At 55.4% G+C, this 22,294-nt stretch overlaps 9 protein-coding genes across 9 annotated transcripts; 5 read left to right on the top strand and 4 right to left on the bottom strand.

Moving 5' to 3' along the window:
* Nucleotides 1-33: 33 nt before the first annotated feature.
* B0H64DRAFT_477906 (pyridoxal-dependent decarboxylase domain protein) lies at nucleotides 34-3,770 on the top strand (the record flags this gene model as incomplete). Its single annotated transcript, XM_062808224.1, has 9 exons — nucleotides 34-403; nucleotides 461-615; nucleotides 702-738; nucleotides 804-1,157; nucleotides 1,233-1,632; nucleotides 1,690-1,939; nucleotides 2,005-2,268; nucleotides 2,341-3,248; nucleotides 3,327-3,770. The coding sequence occupies 9 exons, from the start codon at nucleotides 34-36 to the stop codon at nucleotides 3,556-3,558; spliced, it is 2,970 nt and encodes a 989-aa protein (XP_062655213.1). The 3' UTR covers nucleotides 3,559-3,770.
* Nucleotides 3,771-4,209: 439 nt separating this feature from the next.
* B0H64DRAFT_407764 (uncharacterized protein) lies at nucleotides 4,210-5,962 on the top strand. Its single transcript, XM_062804582.1, has one exon. The coding sequence runs from the start codon at nucleotides 4,659-4,661 to the stop codon at nucleotides 5,814-5,816; it is 1,158 nt and encodes a 385-aa protein (XP_062655212.1). The 5' UTR covers nucleotides 4,210-4,658; the 3' UTR covers nucleotides 5,817-5,962.
* A 284-nt stretch (nucleotides 5,963-6,246) lies between these two features.
* B0H64DRAFT_407763 (uncharacterized protein) lies at nucleotides 6,247-7,625 on the bottom strand. The gene is made up of 2 exons (XM_062804581.1): nucleotides 6,850-7,625; nucleotides 6,247-6,762 (listed from the first exon to the last, which is right to left on the bottom strand). Exons 1-2 carry the CDS (start codon nucleotides 7,337-7,339, stop codon nucleotides 6,326-6,328), a joined length of 927 nt encoding a protein of 308 aa, XP_062655211.1. The 5' UTR covers nucleotides 7,340-7,625; the 3' UTR covers nucleotides 6,247-6,325.
* Nucleotides 7,626-7,864: 239 nt separating this feature from the next.
* Nucleotides 7,865-9,898, top strand: B0H64DRAFT_365985 (Aldehyde/histidinol dehydrogenase). The gene is made up of 2 exons (XM_062801890.1): nucleotides 7,865-9,516; nucleotides 9,603-9,898. Exons 1-2 carry the CDS (start codon nucleotides 8,118-8,120, stop codon nucleotides 9,734-9,736), a joined length of 1,533 nt encoding a protein of 510 aa, XP_062655210.1. The 5' UTR covers nucleotides 7,865-8,117; the 3' UTR covers nucleotides 9,737-9,898.
* A 138-nt stretch (nucleotides 9,899-10,036) lies between these two features.
* B0H64DRAFT_468353 (serine hydrolase FSH) lies at nucleotides 10,037-11,088 on the bottom strand (the record flags this gene model as incomplete). The annotated part of the gene is made up of 2 exons (XM_062807746.1): nucleotides 10,037-10,818; nucleotides 11,065-11,088. The coding sequence occupies 2 exons, from the start codon at nucleotides 11,086-11,088 to the stop codon at nucleotides 10,045-10,047; spliced, it is 798 nt and encodes a 265-aa protein (XP_062655209.1). The 3' UTR covers nucleotides 10,037-10,044.
* A 2,367-nt stretch (nucleotides 11,089-13,455) lies between these two features.
* Nucleotides 13,456-15,294, top strand: B0H64DRAFT_435481 (uncharacterized protein; the record flags this gene model as incomplete). The annotated part of the gene is made up of 4 exons (XM_062806139.1): nucleotides 13,456-13,651; nucleotides 13,744-14,229; nucleotides 14,317-15,014; nucleotides 15,126-15,294. The coding sequence occupies 4 exons, from the start codon at nucleotides 13,456-13,458 to the stop codon at nucleotides 15,267-15,269; spliced, it is 1,524 nt and encodes a 507-aa protein (XP_062655208.1). The 3' UTR covers nucleotides 15,270-15,294.
* Nucleotides 15,295-16,078: 784 nt separating this feature from the next.
* B0H64DRAFT_330071 (S-adenosyl-L-methionine-dependent methyltransferase) lies at nucleotides 16,079-17,242 on the bottom strand (the record flags this gene model as incomplete). Its single annotated transcript, XM_062800914.1, has 3 exons — nucleotides 16,079-16,401; nucleotides 16,479-17,051; nucleotides 17,137-17,242. 3 exons carry the CDS (start codon nucleotides 17,240-17,242, stop codon nucleotides 16,079-16,081), a joined length of 1,002 nt encoding a protein of 333 aa, XP_062655207.1.
* Nucleotides 17,243-18,284: 1,042 nt separating this feature from the next.
* B0H64DRAFT_445725 (uncharacterized protein) lies at nucleotides 18,285-19,691 on the top strand (the record flags this gene model as incomplete). Its single annotated transcript, XM_062806866.1, has 1 exon — nucleotides 18,285-19,691. One exon carries the CDS (start codon nucleotides 18,285-18,287, stop codon nucleotides 19,689-19,691), a length of 1,407 nt encoding a protein of 468 aa, XP_062655206.1.
* A 500-nt stretch (nucleotides 19,692-20,191) lies between these two features.
* On the bottom strand, nucleotides 20,192-22,213 carry B0H64DRAFT_365976 (cytochrome P450; the record flags this gene model as incomplete). Its single annotated transcript, XM_062801889.1, has 6 exons — nucleotides 20,192-20,417; nucleotides 20,487-20,576; nucleotides 20,656-21,088; nucleotides 21,161-21,384; nucleotides 21,483-21,848; nucleotides 21,917-22,213. The coding sequence occupies 6 exons, from the start codon at nucleotides 22,211-22,213 to the stop codon at nucleotides 20,325-20,327; spliced, it is 1,503 nt and encodes a 500-aa protein (XP_062655205.1). The 3' UTR covers nucleotides 20,192-20,324.
* Between the last annotated feature and the right edge of the window lie 81 nt (nucleotides 22,214-22,294).

The raw sequence follows: 22,294 nt of genomic DNA, 5'->3' as shown, positions 1-22,294 counted from the left end.
TAGGACATTCTTCTAGCTAATTTTGCCTCCACGATGGCGCCCACCGGGACCCAACCCGACCCCCTCGACCCCCTCGACAGTAACCAAACCAATCATGCCCTCACTAGCTCCTGGTTCCTCGGCCCACGGGCGGAAAACGTCGACGTCCTGAAGGAGCTCTTCAGCCAAGCCCTTGACCGCCAAAAGCAAACTCGAGTCGAACTCGCAGATTACCATCAGGATGGGGACGTCTTCATTACCGAAGAGATGCAGCAGTTGGATATTTACAAAACGAGCATCGCGAAGCTCCAGGACGACACGAATGAGCTCTCTACGAAGCTGGCGCAGCATTCTGTACCGTTTTGGTCGCCGCGGTACAATGCCCATATGAACATGGATACCACAATGGCGAGCATCATTGGATGTAAGTCATATGCGCGCGATTACTCGAACACCTGTATCTGACATTTGTGACTTGAAGATATGACGACCATGATATACAACCCCAACAATGTTGCCACCGAAGCAAGCCCATACACCACGGAACTTGAGAAACAAGTTGGCCAGGACCTTTGTCAGATGTTGGGTTACAATTCCCCCACTGGAGATCCCGCTCCCTGGGGTCATATCACTTGCGTAAGTGTATATGTTTATAGCTCCCGTCTATCCTTCCGTGTCGATGGTAGTGATTCCACTATTAACACGTCCTCGTCGCTGTCAAGGATGGGTCGGTCGCGAATCTCGAGGCTATTTGGTCAAGTACGGAACCCCGATGTTCACCTTCCACAAGGGGGAGGCTAACAATAACAACCCTCGTTCAACAGCTCGAAGCCTCATGTTCTACCCCTTCTCCCTGAAGCTTGCCATGACCGAAGGCCCGCTCAAGTTCCTCAGCACCGTCCAGCCGCCCTTCACAGTCGAGACCTGCAATGCAGGACCGAAGGCGTTTTTGGAGCTCACGAACGACGAGCTCCTGAACCTCACGCCCGCCACGGTGCTCGCGCTTCCCACTAGACTGGGCGAGGAGTACTCCGTCACCCCGGGCTTCCTGCAGGACGCTCTGAAGCCATACTTGATCCAGACGACAGGCAAGGACGCCGTGGAAAAAAAGTTCAACATTAACCCCGGAAAGTTCATGATCAGCGCTACGAAGCATTACTCTTGGCCCAAAGGCGGAGGTGAGTCCCTGGGTCTCTCGCAGGAATTACTTCACACCAAATATCGACGGCCACGGCACTAACCTCTCGAAAAAGCAATTTCTGGTATCGGCTCCGAAAACTTTGTCGACATCCGCGTCGATAACGAGGCCCGGATGGACATCAGCGACCTCGAGAGGCAACTCGACAAGTGCATCGCAGAGAAGACTCCCATCTTTGGCGTCGTTGCCATCATGGGTTCCACCGAGCACGGTGCGTGCGACCCGCTCGTCCGTATTATTGAGCTCCGTGAGAAGTACCAGAAAGAAAAGGGCATCTCGTTCGCAATCCACTGCGATGCCGCGTGGGGTGGATACTTTGCCTCGCTGCTACGGTCGCGCAAGCGCCGTGGCCCGGGACTTGTTCCGTATGTGCCGACGATGCCCCTGAATCCGTACACGAGGGAGCAGCTGGAGCACCTGAAGCATGCCGATAGCATTACGATTGATCCACACAAGTGAGTCTTCTGCCTTCTGTCTCTGGGATCGTCTTTTCTCTGACACAGACACTCAAGGTCCGGTTACATCAACTACCCGGCAGGCGGACTCTGCTACCGAGACGGACGCATGCGATATCTCGTCACCTGGACCAGTCCATATGTGTTCCATGCCGGTGACGACACAGGGAGCATGGGGGTCTACGGCGTTGAGGGCAGCAAGCCTGGCGCGTCCGCGGTTGCTACATGGCTTAGCCATAAGTCACTGGGTCTTCATCAGGATGGATACGGCAGGCTGCTTGGCGAGGCCATTTTCTCGTGCGCAAAGGTTCGTCTAGCCCACTTACTTCCTCCCATGTCTATAATAAGTTAACGTGTTTATTCCTCCATCAGCTTTATTGCCATTGGGCCACGATGACACGGAAGGATGACCCCCTGATCGTCGCTCCTCTCATACGTCTACCCGAGGAGAGGATAGCGGGCGGGGATGTCGAAGCCCAGAAACAGTACATCCGAGACAACATCGTCGGTCGCGATAACAAGACGTTGTTCGAGGATCCGAAGGCATGGGGACTGCTGTGCGAGCTGGGCGGTGATCTCATGATCAATGCCTTTGGAGCCAATTTTAAGATTGATGGCGAGGTGAATCAGGACGTGGTGAGTGCTAACCTTGGTCTTTGAAGCAACACATACTTCTGAGTGCATGCAGACGCTGACAACCGTCCTCAGGGCGAAGCTAACTACCTCAACGATTGGATCTTCTCCAAGCTCTCCATCTCATCCCAAAAGGACAAGGTCGAAGAGCGACCGATAGTTCTCACGGCATCCGAATTCAGCGAAACGGCCTACGGCGGGTGTCTGGATACCCTTAAGCTCCGTCTAGGTCTCACGAAAGACGACGGGGGAGGACAAGTCAAGCCCGCCCCCGGTGACTTGCGGTTCCTCTGCAACGTAACAATGAGTCCCTGGCCCACCACGCCAGGCCTTATGGAAAAGATGATCCAAGGCTTCCGCAGCGTCGCCGAGCGCGGCATTGAACGCTGCATCATCCGCAACAAGCGGACACCGGACAACCACACCTTTGTCATGCAGGGCGTGGAGCAAGTGCATTTTGTATCCATCGCCATGTTTCACATGGCCAACCACCGCAAGCAACTCATCATTACGGGGGACCTACCCGAGGATGTGCAGTCTCGGTACAAGCAAGAGCGCAACGACAACCCAAGCCAGTTTTATACCATCCGAAACATGCAGAGCGAGTACCTCGAAGACATGCTCACGGGCCTGCTCAACCCCGAAACGGCGTCGAAGTACAAGTTCAGACTGGACAAAGGCGTGCCGGGGAAGGAAGACCCTGCACTGATGCAGAACTTTGCGATAAACAATGTCCGGGTTGTGGTCAATGAATCCATGGCATTTGCTGACCTGGACGCCGACTATCCGAACAAGATGCCGTTCTACCTTTATGGTAGCAAGAACGAGACGCACCTGGACCATGTCCTCAAGAAGGCTCCAAACGCTCAGATCAGTGCGGAGCTGGTCAAGACGAATTTGACCACGAACCTGACTGACGAACAGCTGAAGAAGGGCTTGGTTGTCGTTCTGGATGATGTGTTTGAGAAGAGTTTGCAGCCCCTGTGAGTCTCTCCCGCCGTCCCCTTCTTCTGCTTTAGATGGTGAGGGGCATATCTAACAACAGACGCCCAACAACACAGACCGACCGTACAAGACGCAGACCCGGAAAAGAGCATCGTCAATCTCGCGGCGCCGGGCTTCTCGTTGACGAAGGGTGTCGACCACAAGGCATCGCTGTACAACACGTACGAGGACGCGAAGAAGGGCGATGGCACTCCCATCGCCACGGGAACCGTTAGCGTTGGCGACACGATCTATGTTAACTGGGGTGATGTGAACAGGGACCCTGCTGATAAAGCCCAGCAGGACTGAATAGGTAGCTACTTGATGCAGGCAGCTACTTGATGCAGGCTCACTTACCGCTGCAAAATGGCTTGGGCCAGGACGAAGGTATGAAGAACATTGCATGCCCGAAGGCCATACTGCCATTTTGGGTTGCAATAAGAGCTATGTGTCGTTGGAGCGGCGACTCGGAGACTCGGAGGGGTAGCAGTCACATATATCAATCCCACTGACGTTCCTCCAACCAATCGTTCTTGATGCCATCATCTCTTCTCGTCACATTCAGGAGTGTCTATTTCAACAGGGGCAATGTTGGATCCCGGTTCCTCGCCCGAACCCTAACATCTGGTAACTCGCTTAGTGCGAGATGGAGCGCGCGATGGACGGTGACTCTATTCCGGTTAATTGCCTGGCTTCAGCGAGAGTTTCTTAACAAGTCGGCCTACGGCGGTGTCAGGTCTGAGAGGCCTTCGCCAGCGCTGCACGGCCCCTTCTTTCACCCCGTCCACTTATCCCACTGCCCAACAACGGGCCGCCGGAGACAACTTGATCCACCTGTGCGCGGTTGGGTCACGGATATAAGTGGGTGGGGAGAACGCTTTCCACTGGTTGGTTATTGGGCCGAGCGGTATGGAGGGGTACCCCTCAGGTTGTCCTTCCGGATCACTCTAAAATCGCTCGTGTATAGCAAGGTAACAAGCAACAAACGAACTCGCGATGGTGAATATCTATGATTACACACACAGTACGTAGTCTATATGTCTATATCAGGTGCAAGACAACCTCAGGTGGTGCTAAAAGGAAAAGAGGATGCCTGCGTCATAGCTATGGGTGCTAGGAAATGGTAGGTGTAACAAAGTCGCCAGGCGGCGCAGCTCCACACCTCATGGGGCAGTTTTCTCTCAATCCGGTCCGCCTATATATTCATCCGTTTCTCCCTGCACGAGGCAACAAAATGCCGATTCTCCACGAAGAGGGAATCACATTCTCGACGTTCCCCACAAAGACGAAAACCCCTTTTCGTTGACTCGTTTTTGAAGAGGCGTGGTGCGCCCACGAGTAGCCAACACAGACGGCAGACGGGGGCTTCCGCACGGGACTTCCTCCTCTGGAAGATCGGCAACACCGCGATGCCCGCGGTCATCAGACCAGACCCGCTCATCAGGGGGAGCGGTAAGAACCGCGATCGGGGTGCCTCGTCGCCTTTCGGGCTGCTCCTCCCGTCCCGCGGCCGCCGCTCCTCCTCCATCTCTCTCAAAACACGCATTCTTCGCTCCTCGTTCAGCTTCCCAGACAATGCTCCAGAAGCAGGCGTCTCGGTTGTACCCAACAAGAATGGGTTCGTCCACACCGTCATACGCGCCTGGCAGCAGGACCTTCATCTCAGGCTCCGACCCGACGATATCTGGCTCGCCATCCTCGCCCAGTTCAGCCTGTTCGTCAACGGGAATGCCGAGGCTCTCCGTCCCATTTTCGTTGCCCACGAAGGTCGCCCTGAGCTCGTGGTCGATGCCCGCCCGGCGACCGTCGAAACCGTCAATCTCGGTGTGGTTGCGCAGCAGCTGGCTAAACAGGTAAAGCAGAACCTCAAGGATCCTGCCATCGCCACTACCCTTCTGCCCAGCTTTACCACCACAACGCCACATGACCGGGCTACTGCCGCCATGGTATTCCTCGGCGCTATGAAGGAGTATTTTAGCTACGGTGTTCGCTTCGGTTGTAGCTTCCCATCGGTGACGCTGTTGGGCGAACGAAGTGACTGGGCTGATATGCTGAAACGCGTCACCTGGTTTGGAACTATCGACCACGAGGAGACAATTGAGTGGACATTGCGGCTAACCAAAGTACTTGAGTATATGGTTGCCAGCTTTGACCGTCCGGAGGACACGGATGTCAAGAGCTTTTGGACGCACGCAGTGCATGAAACGGGAGCGGACACTTCCGGCAATATACTTACTCTTTCCGGGTGGCTGACGGCCTTTTGTTGGTGGGGTGCTGATGGCCAGAGGATAAAGAGCTTTAGTGATGAAGAGCTTTCTCGTTATCAACTGGAAGGGGAGCCGGACGGATATCGGAGGTTAAGGCTAAACGGCGTCGAGTTTCCCGTGATTCAGCGGAAGAAAGTCCCTGCGAGCGTTGTGAAAGTTCCTCTAACGCTGTACCAGGACGGGCTTGAGCCCAGGAAGGCGTCGTTATTGGCTGGGTCGATGGGGATGCAGGTCATTGGAGAAGATGATGAGACCTCGGTCCAGCCTGTTTCAGGGTGGTGGTTGCTGTCAGCCTCATGAGAGGTTCCCGAAGGTGACACAGGAGATGCTAGATACGTAGGTAGGTTAGGGAAGTCCCATACAGTGTTCACTGTATTACTATGCTAGGCCTATCGTAAGATAGACCTCTACCCCATTGCTACCGCCATCAGCTAAAGGTACGGAACAATGTAGTTAATGCTCCGCACTGGTACATTGACGATGCGTTGAACAGAGAAAGAAAGGTTGCCATCTGAAGGCCCGTGCGAGGACTGTCCTTTGGCAGACGTCGCTTATATTGTATGCCATTTATATGTCACAGATACTTCGTGCAGGTCCGGGGGGCCACAAGAGTCCTCTAGCCCTGCTTTTATCTTGTTCTCCAGAGAGACTACACTCATCAGTAATGAAAATAAGGTGCCGCGGATTAGCTTTGAGTTATTCGCTTCGGCACTCCGTAGAGCGGTCAAACTGCCAAATTAGGACTGCATTAAAAAGAAGCTACCTGATCTCCCTAACTTTGTGTATACATCCAGCTCACCAACCACATTTCACTCGAGCTTGATAGCCCTAGAGACGAATTCTTCCATGCTGGTTAGGTCGCCCAGCGCCTGCTCGCCCGACCACTTGACGCGCTCCTCGGTTTCGGCGCCATAGTAGCCAAAGTCCTGGATATACAAGAACATGTTGACAATGGTATCCGCCGCCACCGGGGGCAGGAAGCCACGGTACTTCTCCTCAGGCATGACGGTGTAGTTGACCGTCTTGCCGGTGCTCTTGCCAATCATCGCGGCAACCTCGTCGAGAGAATGAATGCACGAGGCGGCATAGAGAACCTTGCCATAGTATTTCTCCGGAGTGGCCAATATGGCGCCGACAAATTTACCGGAGTCCTCCACGACGTCAATCCAAGGGAACTTTGCGGCTCCCGAGACAATGTTGGCGATGGCGTATGTACCGTCACCGACGGGGCGAGGTGTCATCATACCTGTTGCGGAGCAGAAATTGTCAAAAGTCGGTTCATCTCATCCCTATGAACGTCCGGAAGGGGAGGCTGGGGGATCTCATCTCATACCGCTAAGGTTCTGCATGAAGGTTGCGGCGGCGAAAAAGGAACTCTTGATGGGTAGGCTGCGAATATACTGCTCCACCTCGGCTTTGGAGTCGTATGAGCCGACAGGATACTGCCCCCCTGAGACAGTTTCGGCGTGGCACTGGGTGCTCCAGATGAAATGCTGTGCACCGGCGGCGACCGCGGCGTCGGCCAGAGCTCTGCCTTGGCGTACCTCCCTTTCCTTTGCCTCCTCGTCATAGATTGTGCGGGTCATCCCGAACACGGTATGCGCGCCCTCGACGGCGGTTCGGATCGACTGTTCGTCGTCCAGATCGGCCTGGACGACCTCAATCCCTTTGATACGTAGCATATCCGCTGCAGGCTTGGACGGATCCCGCGTGACACCCCGAACCCGGAAGCGCTTGGAGAGCTCCGGGCTTGCGGCGACGATGTTCGCCACGGAACCGCCCTGCTGGCCGGTCGCGCCAAAAATCACGAGAAGCTGGCTCATGTTTCTGACGCTTGTGGTGATGAACTTGATGTATGTGGTTGCACGGCTTGCAGCGCGGGCTTGACTAAGGTCATACCAAGGAATAATGATACAATCTTTCCGATTCCTCAAAACCAGAGGGCAACGTGCGGGTGAGGCTCAACCGGCCAAGCCCTCGCTAACTACTAGTAAGTAGGTACGTAGGTAGTATGCGCTGGCTGCTGGCCGTTATCTCCGCCCTCTTTGTCGCTCGCGGTTCGGACCTTGGCCAAACTCCGAAGATGAGAGCGGTGGCTTGTTACGCGACTTCACCCAGGGTTTCTGGCTAAATTCCCATCACTGTGAGGGTAGGGGAAGTGATGGCTGCAGCTTACACAGCGTACTGTCGTAGTGTACGAGTACATGCCTGTACTCCGTCACTTAAGGTCAGGCTAATGCAGTACCACGTAAGTCGCATGTTCAACCCCACTCCGTCACCCAATCTGATGTTCGTCTCGTTCTCCGGGTTTGCCCCGGCTTGTCGGTTCGGGTCATACCATGGTGTGCCACAGTTCCACGCCGTAAGCCGCGCAACTTAGATAATACAGTGTGACACAAAATAACAGACCATGGGCTGACGGGACTTCATGGGCAAGCATCATGGATGGGCCCATGCTAGCGGGTCGTCTCGCATTCAGTCCATCCCTGGTGAGCTGCTCTAGCCTCTATCGACAGTCGGGTCTCGGGCGAGAATGCGATCGACTGAGATGCCTTCATCCTATGGCTTCGGCCTTCGTTCGAGCTCGTGGTGAGAAAGTCTATGTCCATTCAGCAGCGAGTTCAGCCAGTGTCGACCGAAGATCAAATGGCTTCCGACGTCAAAGTATCGAGAGACGGACAGAAGGGGGACGACTCGGCGTCCCTCGTCTACAACATCATCGATGGACAACCAGTCGTCTTGCCGTCGTCTGCTAATTTTCCGGTCGTTTCCGCACGCACCGATGAAGTGGTCCATTACGGCCAGACTGTCACCGCGGCACTGGCAGCCCGCGCGGTCGACGTTGCCGCCACCACGTTCCGAAGCTACAGGGGGACGCCGGTGCACGAGCGGCGTAGGATGCTGCTGTGCGCCGCCGAGTTGTTCGAGCAAAAGGCCGATGCGATGGGCGTGATCCAGATGCAGGAGACTAGCTGCGACGAGGCCTGGGCGCGGTTCACAGCCATGCAAACGTCGACCTTCTGCCGCGAGGTAGCCGGCGCCGTGTCGGCCGCTGTTGTAGGCGACATCCAACCGTCATACTTTGGGTACACCCACCTGGTGTTCAAGGAGCCCGTGGGCCCCATACTGCTAATACCGCCCTGGAACGCGGCCGTGGTACTCTGCGTTCGGGGCATCGCCAACGCCCTCGCCGCCGGGTGCACCGTCGTGCTGAAAGCATCCGAGTTGTGTCCCGCTACGCACCAGCTCGTGGCCCGCACTTTCCACGAGGCCGGATTTCCCCCGGGCGCCGTCAACGTCATCATGGCCGACCGCCCCGCTGCCGCAGTGGTCACCGAGACGGTCATCGCCCACCCAGCGTTGCGCAAGGTCGAGTTCATTGGTAGCTCGGCTGTGGGCAAGATGATCGGCATGCTGGCGGCTCGGTATCTCAAGCCCGTCTTCATGGAGCTCGGTGATCAGAGCCCTGCGATTGTGCTTGACGATGCCGACCTGGAACAGGCGGCCAGATTGGTGGCGCATGGAGCCACTTTCCATCATGGCCAGGTCTGCTTCTCCACGGAGCGCATCATCGTGCAGAAGGCTGTCCGTCAAGAGTTCTGCAGTCTCCTCGCCGCGGCCATCGACCGCCTCGCTCCGAAATGGATGGCTGTCACCAAGGGCCACGCCGAGAGGGCCAAGGCTGTCGTGGACGATGCCGTGACCCGGGGAGCCCACTTCGTCTATGGCAGTTCCGAGCTCGGCGGCCCGGCCATGCTTGCGCCGTCTATACTGGTAGACGTCGACCCCAGTTCGCTCATGTCGAATGGCGAAGCTTTCGCCCCTACGGCATTCCTGGTTGAGGTGGACACGGAAGAGGAAGCCGTCGAGGAGGCTAACTCGCGGGTCGGCGGTCTCTCAGCTGCCGTCTTCACGCGTAGCCAAGAGCGTGGATTACGCCTTGCCCGGGAGCTTGAATTCGGAATGGTGCAGGTCAACAACTCGACCATATTTGCCGAACGTAGGTTCCGTATCCATTCACTTAGTTCTCATTCTGGGTGACATTTCGTCCCTGTTCCTCCGCGGCCAGTGCTGACACAGAAACAGCAAGCGGGGCGGCGACCAACTTCAAGGGCAGTGGCTGGGGGAGCAACAACGGCAAGTACGGCATCGAGAACTTTCTGTACTGCAAATCCGTCTCTCTCGTGCCTTGTGAGAACAAGAAGCCAACCAACTCGTAAATCCCTCTTCCCGGGAATGGCATCAGTTGCTTGGCAATGTGAGCTTCCATATTGATTCTTGCAAAAACGCCCTGCGTGGCTCTCGGGTTAGCTGCCTTTGAGCATTCATAGTTTCCCATATATAGGTACCAGGTATATATGCATTTCTGCACCTCGCTTGACAATGGGCGCTGGGCACAGCGGGATCCGGTTCAAGTTCTTCTATGCACCAACACCCATATCTATCTCTGTATCTAAGCTGGACTCTCCCTGCAATACCAGTATGCGACAAGGTCCAGAATCGAAGAAACTGAAGCCTTTGTTTGCAATTAAATAAAAACACCACATTCCTTTGCCACCCTGTAAATCTCGGCCGCGATCGGCTCCACCACATCGGCCTTGACCGGAACACGATGCGCCCCTTGCCACTCCACGATCGTGGTCACGTCAGGATCGCAGTACTGCTGCGACATTTTGCGGTGCCACGTCAGCCCCTCGTCCCGCAGCCCGTGCACGTGGATGGTTGGCAGCCGCAGCCTGTGCATCAAGGTACGCGATGCCTCGAAACACTGCATGCTCATGGCTGCCGCCGGCATCAGCGCCGGGTCCCCTAAGCTCTCTCTCCTCAGCGCCACAAGCGGGCCCCTCCCGGCCATCAACACCCCAAAACGGTACCCCTTCGCCGCGGCATCGTCCTCGTCCGACTCCCACACGTGCTGGTCAAACAAGAGACTGGCTGCGATCTTGGCCCCCTGACTGAACCCCAACACCCCCACCCAGGGCCCGCCCCGGCCGCCGCAGGCCAGGTCGTCACGGGCCTTGCACAGCTCCAGACTCGTGAGGATGGCCCGCGCGGCCGCTTCGTCGTCCAGGGCCGGATGCGAGTGCTTCCAGCGCAGCCAGCGGCGGAACGGCGGCCCCCAGGCCTCGTACACGGGCACCACGTCCGGCCCGGGCTCCGACACAAACGGCGCATCCGCGAAGACCAAGCGGAAGTGGGGCAGGTGCCGGATCAGCACGCGGCACTGCGCCCGGAAGATGGCCGCAGTGGTGCCGCCCCCGTGCAGGCACAGGATGCGCGGGCGCCTGTCGCGTTGTGGCGGCTGCAAATCTTGGGAGTGGGAGTGGGGATGAGATGGCGGAGGGAGGAACGACGACGGTGTCACTGTCATGGCGACGGCGGTTCTTTTCTGGCTCCACTGGAAATGTGGGATCCGAATTTGGGTAGACAGATCGTGTTCCTTCGGCCGGGTGCCTGGACGGGGGAAGAATGGGCTGGATCGGCCGACAAATAGGTCCGTTGCCCATCCTGGGGAATGCCATGCCATGCCGTTCGGCGTTATCTATACGTACCACTTCCGCTTGGCCTCCATTATCTTATTCAGCTTGCCTAAGCCGATCAAGATATGGGTGATGCCTACGTGGGCTACATGTACCGAGCGTTCACACCGAAATCCCCAACGAAGCATTGCATATTATCACCACATGGACCGACCATCCGGGCCGGGGTTCGAAGACTGTGGTTCAAGTAAGCTTCGGCCAAGGTGCCGAGGGAGGACCTCATTCAAAATAAGCTTCGGCCAAGCATGTGCCCGAATGCTGCGCTGTGTCCGGCAAACGCCTGGTCGTCTTGGCGTGCGCGCGCGCCGAAACACGCTCTAATTTTTGAAAAAACGGCCAGAAGACCAGAAATCAGTCGAACTATCTACAGCTATATCAACTAACCCACCACATGCGCGCACCGCGCAAATACCTTAAGCTATATATCTAAATACATAGAATCCGAATATTATACCCGATTAATGATGCGGATAATACGCGCTGAGATCTTGATGGGTTTAAAAACTGGTGAATTTTTGGTAAAAATCGCCAAGACCTGCCAAGACCTGCCAAGATATCTTCGAAAAGTTCAAATACAATCGAGAAAAACAGAAATCTATCGATACCTCAACGCGCATTATCCGCATCGTCGATCAGGTATAAAATTCAGATTCTACGTATCTATATATGTAAGTTGAGGTATTTTCGCGGTGCACGCATGTGGTGGGTTGGTTGATATAACTATATGAAGTTTTTGATTCTCCTTTTCCCCTTTCAAAGTTCCAAAAAATTAGAAAATGTTGCGCAACCCGCGCGCGCACGCCAAGACGACCAGGCGTTTGCCGGACACAGCGGAACCGGCCCGTCCGCTCAGTTTTGCCAATAATGAGATCTCCATGCGGAAAATGATCTGCCCATTCCCGGTTATCGGCATTAACCGTGGGGGGCAAGAGAAGAGAGCCTCCGAGTCGCGATCGTTCGGTTGCTCTCAGGTATTTTAGAGTCGTATCTGCAACCACCGTACGATGTCCCGAGTTGGTAAAAATAATCGAGACGGTTGCGTGGTCGGTTATACAAATGCAACCCGAGCCCCATACCCGTGACGCCGCTGACGCGTTCGGTTTAGGGGCAGCAGAGGACTGCAGACCACGTTGACGGAGACGTTCCAGGGAGACATTCCGCATGATCAGAATGCATCCATTCATTCGCCATAAGCGCCTCGATATATGTATGTATGTATGTTTGGAGGAAACATCCCTGGTCGCCCCCACCCCTCTCCAAGCGTATCAAGGCCCCCGTCCACCCTCCTTGACCGGCTTTACGGAACCACGGAATCACAGCCTCCCGCATATCCAGCATCAAGTGGTTCGGCCCGCCCGGCCGGTTGGATGGCCTGGGGTGCAAAGATGCCGACCGTGACCGCAGACCGGCAACTGTCATATTGTTGACGAAAGCTTAGATTGCCATGGAAGGAGAGTGGCACAATAATCCGAGTTGAGAATCACACTATCCGAACATATGCAATACAATATCCGCCCGTAGATCTTGGATGTTGCCTACAAAACCTCTCAACAACATCAACACGTGGGCGTAAGTGGGTGCGATATTCGGATCCGCCGCCACATGATCGCATATCACCGACGCCCGAAGATAACGGCTAGTTCCCATGTCCATATGTACCTGCATAGGTACAGACATACATCTGAAGGTTCCTCGCGAGAGTGCCTTTCCCTTCCAGGAAAGCTGCCTGCAGCGGCGCCCTTGCTGTCTAATGCAAGTCAGACGGAACAAGAATTCTCCCGATGCTTGAATGTACACCGTACACCTTCATCACGGTCTTGAACGCTAGCGCGGTGACTTTGCGGAGATCGAACTCAAAATACCCCACAGATGTCGGAATCTGCCAAATCACCTCTCTAGCAATTTGTTTAGAAAGCTACTTCGTCAGATCTCCCCCTGACCCCTACCCAGACTGTTACAATCAAACTCGCCTTCGTTGAGGAGTACCTCGCAGCCAAATCAACAATGGGCGACGGTCCTTCTCCTTGTGCGTCGAGAGAACTACCTCTTCAGGCCTACGGGCAGTGTGGGTGGAAACGGCGTGAGCGGCCTGGGACGACTCAACAAACAAGCGATAGTAATTTTATAGAAGAGAATGGCGAGACAATCCGGTAGTACTCACTTTCAGGGTACCAGGCTGATCATGTCAGCTCGCGTTACGTATCAGGCTCGGATGTACCGCGCTAGCATTTAAGACCCGGGGGGAGGTGTATGTGGCAAAACCAATCCGGACAGCAGCGCGAACTTATAGGGGTTTATGTGCCTTATTATTTTCCTCCTCACGCATTCATCGCAGTCTAGGTGGGAATTCTGACCACCAACGCACTGATGGTCTGTTTGCTTTTTCCATATTTCCAAAGATGGACTATGAATCCAACAATGATCAACCTTGGAGAAATCCATTCCCGCCGCTTCATGTCGATACCGGCACCAACAAGAGAGACCTCGTCTCAGACGATGCTCATGAACCTTCTCCGCCTGAAGACGTGTGGACAAGCGAAATGGACCGCAAAACAAAGAAGCGGATTCAGAACCGTGTCGCACAGAGGACATATAGTACGGAAGCAATAAACCGCAGTTATTGTGAATTGCGGCTTCTGCCTTGTATGGGTTAGGTTGCATCGGCTGACGTTTGTCCTACCATTCAGGAAGTCGGATGCGGCAACGGGTGCAGGATTTGCAACGAGAGATCTACGAGATGCGGACGGGGCGGCAACTGCTAGGGGAACAGCACCACCAATTCTCCGAACCTCCTTCCGGTTTTGGGGCCCTGGACGGTAACGGTGGTTCGGCATACTGGAATGCTCCTCCAGGACCTAAGTCGCAATTATCGATTCGCGGAGTTCAGACAGCGAAGGACGCAGGACCCACCAGTACGCACCCTGACCATCATGTTGCTTCCAACGCGTACGACATGGGCACGGAGTTCTGGATGAGCATTCCTGGTGACCCTCTGTGGAACGGCGCGGACCCGCGACGAGGGAAGCAACCGTTCCCGCCATCTCCATTATCGTCTTCTGACACAGTTTCTGACGGGACCCAACTGCAACCCACGCCGGTCACCGCATTGTCGAGCGGACCGCGGCTCTCCCTCACTCCAACGGCTCCACGTACACCGACAAGCCAAGACACTGGTGCGTAGAACACATAGAACACACTTCCTGATCTGGTTCACTCTTTCCCCCTCAAACACTCAGATGCTGCGCTTGAAAAGCCTACAGACCCGAGACAGCTGCTAAAAGCATCGCTAGGCCAAGAGCGAACAGATAGTATCAGAAGCGTTACGGAGCTTAGCTCACCTCAGAGCTTGTTCGGTCCATGGTCGTGCAGCGGGAGCCTGCTCCCTGTCCCACCCACCACATCGGACGCTGTGTTACCGCCCCAGGAGAACGAGATCGGCGGCGTTTCCAGCCCTCGAAACGCACCCGCTATGCAAGCGACCGGGACGGCAACAGTGTCGGCTCGGTCAGCGCCATCCACATCGGCGGCAACGCCCGCCACTGACCTCTCTGAGAACGGCGGCAAGATGCCCACCCCGGACGCGCCAGTAGAAGAGCGCTTCTCGTATGTGCTCGACTGCGCCCGCCGAGTAGGCTTCGACTGGGACTTTGACGCGCTCGCCACCCAGTACTACGCGCGCGACTTCGAATCCGGGTCTCCCCTGGCTCTGGAGCAACGGCTGAGCCGGAACCGGCGTCTCCCGGTCCTCTTGGCGCAGCTTCGTCAGCTCTCAACCACGTGGAACCATTGGCAGCGTCGTGGGTACCAGGACGAGACGCTCAAGACGGCCGAGGAGATCTGTGCCCGTGAGTGCCGAGACTTCTATGAGAAAAGGCGGCAGTGGGAGAAAGGCGAAACGACAGAGAGCCAAGGAGAGGAATGTGGCGGGGAATCCGGTACAGCGATGCTGGAAGACCATGTGAGTTACTATCCGCTTTCTGGGGTAACCAACCAGCCAGAAGCGGGTTAAAACTCTCAACGCCGGATGTATAGGTATTACCAGACGAACTGACTTGATGGGTATCTTTAGTTGCCGAATTTATGGGCTTTTCTGACGGGATTAGCGGCGAGTAATCCCCTTTTGGAGCACAGTAAACCGACCGCCGTGGCCTCGATGTGTATGGAACTACTCTGCGGGGAGGCGCCGGGCAGATTGCGCCAGGGGGCAGCTTAGCGCTCCGTCGAGCAGCACGTCGGGCAGCACGTCGGTGGCAACAGTTTTCCTCTGTTTTACAGTTCACTCGGGTGACGGGTCTGCAGGCCCGCTTCCACGAATACACGGATACACGAGGTACCTTAGACATAGCACAAACAAGGATAGCATGGAATACATTTACGGTATACAACGAAGTCGATGTGGGGCATGGCATACTCAGCTTGAGTGTCATTCGGATAGATGGATAAAGACAGTGCGGACTTAATCTTGATTGGTAACAAACCCGAAGTCCCTACATACTCGGGCGGCACGGGTAAAAACAAGCATGCGCTAGTGGCACGCACCCACGTGGCACGGTCCGGACCCCCGCGCCGTGATCTTTCGTGCACCTCCGCTCGATCCCCGCTCTCCCCTGGGGTGATTCCCCACTTTCATTGAATGGTATTTCATACAGATCTGTCCATCCTTCGTACACCGAGAACTTTCCCGGCCACCACTTCCATAACGCATGTATTTTACATGCAGGACATACCACAGTTAACCGCAGATGCAGTCTTTGTACAGTACATATTTACAGTAGTTCGATCCCATAACGCTAAATATTGGTGACTGTTTTCTTTTCATGACTGCCAGCTAACAGGCGTTTGGGAGCGGTGCTACGTTATTACCTCCCTACATACGGTAGGGTAGGTACATACCTAGGTACCTTACTTACACCAGCGGGATATGTACTACGAAATCGCGGATCACCTGCTTCTGCTCCTACAATGGCGCCGAGATTCTAAATGAGACTATGAAAATAGTCGTCGTTGTGCAATTGCATTCGCCTACTTGTTAACCGCTACCCTAACCTCGAGGATTGCCTCCTCGTTTACACCCGCCGGGTAGACGGCGACAATCTCCAACCCCACCTGCGAGACGATTTCCTTGTACTGTCTCTCCGTCCTCTCGGACGAGTTGAACATATACATCATGTGGATATCGGCAATCGCGCTACGGAGTTGGGCGTTCTTGTCCGGCAGAACGTAGTCGTCTATCAAAAGGGTCGAATACTCGGGGTCCATGGCCGGGACAATGTTGCGTAGTATCTCGACGCATTTGTGATCGGGCCAGTTGTGGAATACGTTGCGGAAGTAGTAGAACCGGGCGCCTGTACAGGGTAGGTAGGCCACCTAGTTAGCGATGCGTGGCCCTCATTCATCCACGAACCCAGTGGGGAGTGCATACCTTTGACGGGCTGCGGGGTGAAGAAGTCGTGGGCCACGACCTCGATGCCTTCGGGAGGTTGCACCATGGCGGCAACTGACTCGGGAAGATCCTGCAGAACGTAGCGGCCGGGAAGATGAGGAGTCTGCTTCCTGAAGTTGACCAGCTGTGAGCCGTTGGCACCACCAACATCGACCATGAGGACAGCATCCGGCCCGGACCTCAGCGTGTCAGGGGACAAAGAGGCGCAGGCGGGATAGCGTCTATGCCACAACGTCTCTTCGTGCCGTTTGCGCTCGTGCATCCACAAGTCGAAGTTCCGCCGCTGGTCCGGCTTCTCTTCGAGCACGCGCCACATGGTTTTCTTGTGCACGTACTCGAACGCCGTGTCCGACGGGTCTGGCACCCGCCCAAAGTCGGTCGAGGACAGAAAGCCCCGCAGGTTTGCTGTCACCGGATAGATGATATCCATCCACCGCATCGCCCCTTGCCAGCCCGGCCGCACCAACATGATGGTGAGTTCGTTGGCACGGTATGTCTGTTCGTCCAGTTCGTCGCAAAAGCAGAGGGAGCACGCCAGCCGCATCAAACGGACTTGTATCGCACCAGCCGGGTTAGCCCCTTTTTGTTCCCCTCACCATCACGGTTTTGGATTGTCCAGGATGGCAAAACAACGTACCCACAACTCCCTCTTCACATTTGGACGCCTCTGCTAGCTGTTGGGAAGAGGCTGTCTGGTCTTTGCTCGCTACAAGTGCGCCCAAGATGCCCAGTTCGACCAGCATCGTGACGCCCATGTTCTCGACCACCTAGACACAGCGTCAGCACTCGTTGTACGGACACTACCGAGCATATAGGATGTGATGCCCTCACCTGGAGCCGGAAGGTAAACAGAGTGTCGGCTGGTGTGGCTGCGGCCACCTGCAGTTGTCGAATACATGCCTGGAGGGCCTTGTAGTTGACGATGCTATCGTCGGCGACATAGTGGTTCGTGGCGCGCTGTACTTCCCCTGTCAAGTCTAGGAGACGGGCCCGGCTTGAATCTTCCATGCTGTTTTCTAGTGTTCGCTCGGTAGGTCTACAAGTCTGATGGCTGCTCACACCTTTTTCTGGAATTCCGTTTACTCGGATTGATATCGAAAAAACGATGGGAATTCTTTTGTCCCGATAGGAACTCCTCACGCAGACCTGTCTCTGACTCGACCGAGAGGCTCGCCTTAGCAACTATCCTCTGGCCTTGATCAGACCTACTAGTGCCGAGCAGCGGTGCCGAGGACGGACTGCTGCGGGAGGTATCCATTGTGGCTGAGAAGGACCGGCACATTGTACCGAATCATGGGCGTGGGTAATATTACCGCCCTTCTCAGGAGCGGGGGTGTGGAGATATTTCGTGGGATGATGCATGATGCATCTTATTCTTGGCTTACTCATCTGCAGGTTACATACAGCCTTGGTGGGATCCGTGTCGTCTCGCTCCCTGCTGTTTCATCACCCATGTTCCGTAATCATCCCCATTCCCATTCTGTACACTGCATGCATCCCTATCAGTGAATGTGTTTCCAAGCTCGGGTATGGACATCACGAATGACTACCTAATTTAGGTAGTTATCATGCTGGAATGCAGCTCTGAGGCCCTCAGAAGCCGGCGGAACCTGAATTTGGCCGGCTGACATGTCACATGCGTAGAGTCACAACACGCAACTCCAGCTTTACCGGAAGCCAGCCTTTGGGAGCGTAGTTCATAAATTGATCTGCATTACGCTGTATGTTTCGATCCATCCAATGTTGCCAAGCCGTCCCATTGCAGGTATCTCACGACCATCCACCATGATTTGCCTCCACTCGTTCGTCCTCGCCTTGTCCGCTCTGCCGGCGGTGACTGTGGCTTCTTGTGGCGATCAGTTTGATACCGGTTGTTACAGTCCCGCAGATATCGTAACCCGAAATGTCGCAGTAATCGGAGGCGGATCGTCGGGGACATACGCCGCCATCAAACTCCGAGATCTGGGCCGGTCCGTTGTCGTCGTTGAGAAGGAGGGACAACTGGGCGGCCACACGAAAACCTACCACGTTCCGGGAACGGGAGGCACGATTGACTATGGCGTTCAAATCTACTGGAACACGTCACTGGTGACAGACTTCTTTGCCAAGCTCAACGTCGCCATCACCCCATTCCGTCCTTCCGGCGGCGCTACGACGGTGTACGTTGACATGGAAACCGGGGAACGCCTCGCAAATTTCACACCAAGCAGCGACTTGACCGCATATCGCGAGCAGCTCGTCAAATACCCCTACCTCGCGTGGGGTTACAACCTCCCAGATCCGGTTCCAGACGACTTGGCTCTTCCGTTCGGGCGCTTCATTACCAAATACCAACTGGAAGACGTCGCATTCACGATTTTCCACCATGCTGCAGTTGGCGGGTTGGGCAGCATTCTCCAGAAACCGACCATCCACGTTCTCAAGGCTCTCAGTGAAGTCGTCTTCCGGGAGGGCGGGGGAGAGGCTTTCGTCACCGCGGCGCACAACAACCACGAGCTCTACGAAAATGCCCTGACGGCTTTGGGCGATGATGTCCTCCTCAACTCCACCGTGGTCGCCGCTACTCGCCCCGAAGATAGCTCGGCAAGCACGGGTGTCCGTCTGGTCGTACAGACACCGACCGGCAACAAGCTGATCGTTGCCTCCCAAGTCCTCTTCACCGCCTTGCAAACGGTGGACAACTTGGAGCCCTTTGACCTTGACCAGCAGGAGCGTGACGTCTTTGGCGCGTTCAATGTCACAGGTTTCTACTCTGGCCTCCTCAACAACACGGGACTGCCCGCCGGATCCAGCTTCGTCAACGCCGGTGCCAGTACGGAGTACCACATCCCGGCGGCGCCCGGGCTCTACCACATCCAGCCGACTGCGACGGAAGGCATCTGGTCGTTTTGGTACACGAGTGACGGCGTGGTGCCCGAGGCCACCGTCGAGCGCGACGTGCTCGCCGCCGTAGGTGTCCTGACCAACTCCTCTTCTTTCTCCCAGGCGCAGATCCTCGCCCTCGGGTACCACGCGCCGATGTACGTCTACCCGTCTGCGGAGAAGGTTCGACAGGGCATCTACGCCGACCTCGACGCTCTGCAGGGTTACCGAAATACATGGTACACCGGCAGCCTATTTGAACCGGCTGCAGGTCCGCTGTGGGTGTTTACACAGGCGTTGATCACTAAGATTGCCGCAACGGTGCAGTGAACAGAGCTGCAAATTATGTAATGTCAGCGATCGTCCTGATGGGTATTTTGTATAGATACATGCAGTGTAGTCCATGCAGTTAGAATTGCGTCAGGAGAGATGGTAGGGGTGGAAACTTCGAACCTTGTGAAACCGTATTGTAGCAACTGAGTTGCGAGAATTCGTTTCCTCCTTTCTTGGCAGGAGATTACCTACTTGTTCCTTGGGGTGCGAAGGCGAGACCTAGCGTATTATGGAACTAGGTGATAGTCCTATCGTCGCATGGCTCCCGAACTATCGTCATAAAACAAGCCTTCTGGTCCAAAATATAACTTTAAAAAGTTATGCGGTAGAGTAGGCTCCAACTTTGCTATCTTCTCACTTCGACGACACCCCTCCTCAATCTTGCCGGTGCGATATGGAGCCGAGATATCCTAGGCTTACTACCTAGGTACGCTCGGCCCCTCGCTATGGCAGCTACTTGAACTCTTGATCCGACACGGCGTCATCTCAAGAACGAACCGCAACATGCAACATACAAGGTCTCTCTTCCGCATCTTGTGCGAGCCCATAGCTAAAGTTCGATCTGGTCTGGCACACGGCCTGGCATATGATGGCCACTTCATGCACCCAAGGAACCCCTCTAAATGCCCATCAGCTACGCCTGCTAACCTGCACCATAATTCCTTTCTGCCGGAAGAAGTACGAGTTCTCAACAACATAAGCCTTTGGATCCACCAGTTTGAACTGTAAAAAGATACCATCAGCCCCTGGCATTATCCCTTTGGGTATTCACAATGATATGTTCGTACTCACATTGTAATTCATTAGAAGGGCTGAGACGGTCTTCTTGATTTCCAATAGCGCAACGTGCTTGCCAAGGCATATCCTTCGGCCGGCACCGAACTGCTCGGCGGTAACAGGATTGGTCAGTCGGCACTGGCCTTGCCTATTGCCTCGGTATCTGGACGTGGATTGTACGTACCGTCATGATGGACTGCGCTAGCTTCCTCTGATGCTCTACGTCACCCTCCAGCCATCTCTCGGGCCGCCATTTGTCTGCATCTTGGCCGAAGGTCGGCCGGTGCCGGTTCACCACAAACGGGTTCATGCCGACTACAACTCCCGCAGGGAACTTGCGCCCACAGATGGTCGCCCCGCCCGCCGGCACGACGCGCTCAAGTGGCAGACAGAAGGGCGGGTGAAGTCGGACGGCCTCGTTCACGCAGGCGCCTAGATATGGCAGGTTTGCGAGCTCGGATGACGTTGGGTATGGCCGGGAGAGCGGCGCGAGCTCTGCAGAGAGACGATCGAGCGAGGAGGGATGAGACAAGAGGTGGTACATGGCTGTCCGCATGACGACGGCGGTCGAGTCGGACCCTGCGATCACGTTTGAGAAGGTCCAGACGAGGGGAGACCTGGGGTGGGAACCTTGAGTCAACAAAGTGCCACCCATCTTGCAAACCCAAAGCTGTGTATCGGGCTCTTACCATGGCGGAATTGTCGGTGTTTCATCTTGGATATTCAAGAACTCGTCCAGGAAGTCAGGCTTCGCCTTCTCTACGGCCCCCTGTTCTTTCTTCGCCGCTTCGGCTTTCCGCTGGGCCACGGCGTTGGCGGCAATCTGGAAAATGACGTTTCCGCTTCCCTTGTTCAGTGTAGCCATGATGCTGTTTTTGTGCAGCAACTTGTCGAGCCACGGGACTTGGGTCATCTGCCATGTAATGACAAGGGATAGAATTGTCAGTTGCTTACATGGTGGAACTAACAGAGGCAGAGAGAATACAGGAGCCGGATCATGAATCCACATACCGGTCCCACGGTCAACATGAAGTTCCAAATCGCGCCGAGGATGCCTTGGTCGTCCCGGCCCGTCTCGAGGAACCCATATCGCTCGGAAAACGTCATGGTGCCCATGACATCAAATGCAAAAAACTGGAGCCAGTCCGCGAGGTCGAAGGTCTGCTGGGGTTTGACGAACCTGCTGTCCAGTTGCTCAAACAGCACACCGAGCACCTCGTCGATAAAGGGCTCGCTCTTGACCGCGTTCGTGTGAGAGTAAAGTGGGGCAACAGGACTCTTGATCCTCTTGTGAAGCTCCTCGTCTCGTGCAGTGAAGATCGCTGGCGGCGCCGACCCGCCTTTGACGTAGGGAATGAAAGCATCGTATAATGCACCCTGGGTATGCAGAAAAAACCATTGTCAGCTGACAAGTCCTACCCGCCTTACTTTTCAAGAAGACCGACCTTTGGGAAGCCTGGACGCATAGGGTAGATGTCGGGGATCGCGGCCGGGTCCGCCACCGAGACCATGTTCGGCCCAATTCTCAAAAGTGGACCATATCTCTCATGGTATTTCTGGTAGATTTCATGGGATCGTCCCGTCTTGACGAGGGCAGCTCGGTAGAGGTCGGTGACCTTGGCCAAGGACGGGCCGGGTATGTCACGCAGTACTGAAGATACGCGTAAGAGCTGCCAGCAGCATAGACCCGCTAGTATGGCTAAAGCACCTAAGAGGGTAGGTTCGGGAACAATGTGAGACATAAGTTGCGCCATTTTCGGTCTCAACAGGCTCGAAGACGATGAAGATGGGGTAGGCGGACACTGGAGTTGGAGTAGAGGCGT

This window comes from Chaetomium fimeti, assembly GCF_033439085.1.
Source record: "Chaetomium fimeti strain CBS 168.71 chromosome Unknown B0H64scaffold_8, whole genome shotgun sequence".
Lineage (NCBI taxonomy): Eukaryota > Fungi > Ascomycota > Sordariomycetes > Sordariales > Chaetomiaceae > Chaetomium > Chaetomium fimeti.
Note: the sequence above shows the minus strand (reverse complement) of the source record. Positions and strands in the feature narration are given on the sequence as shown.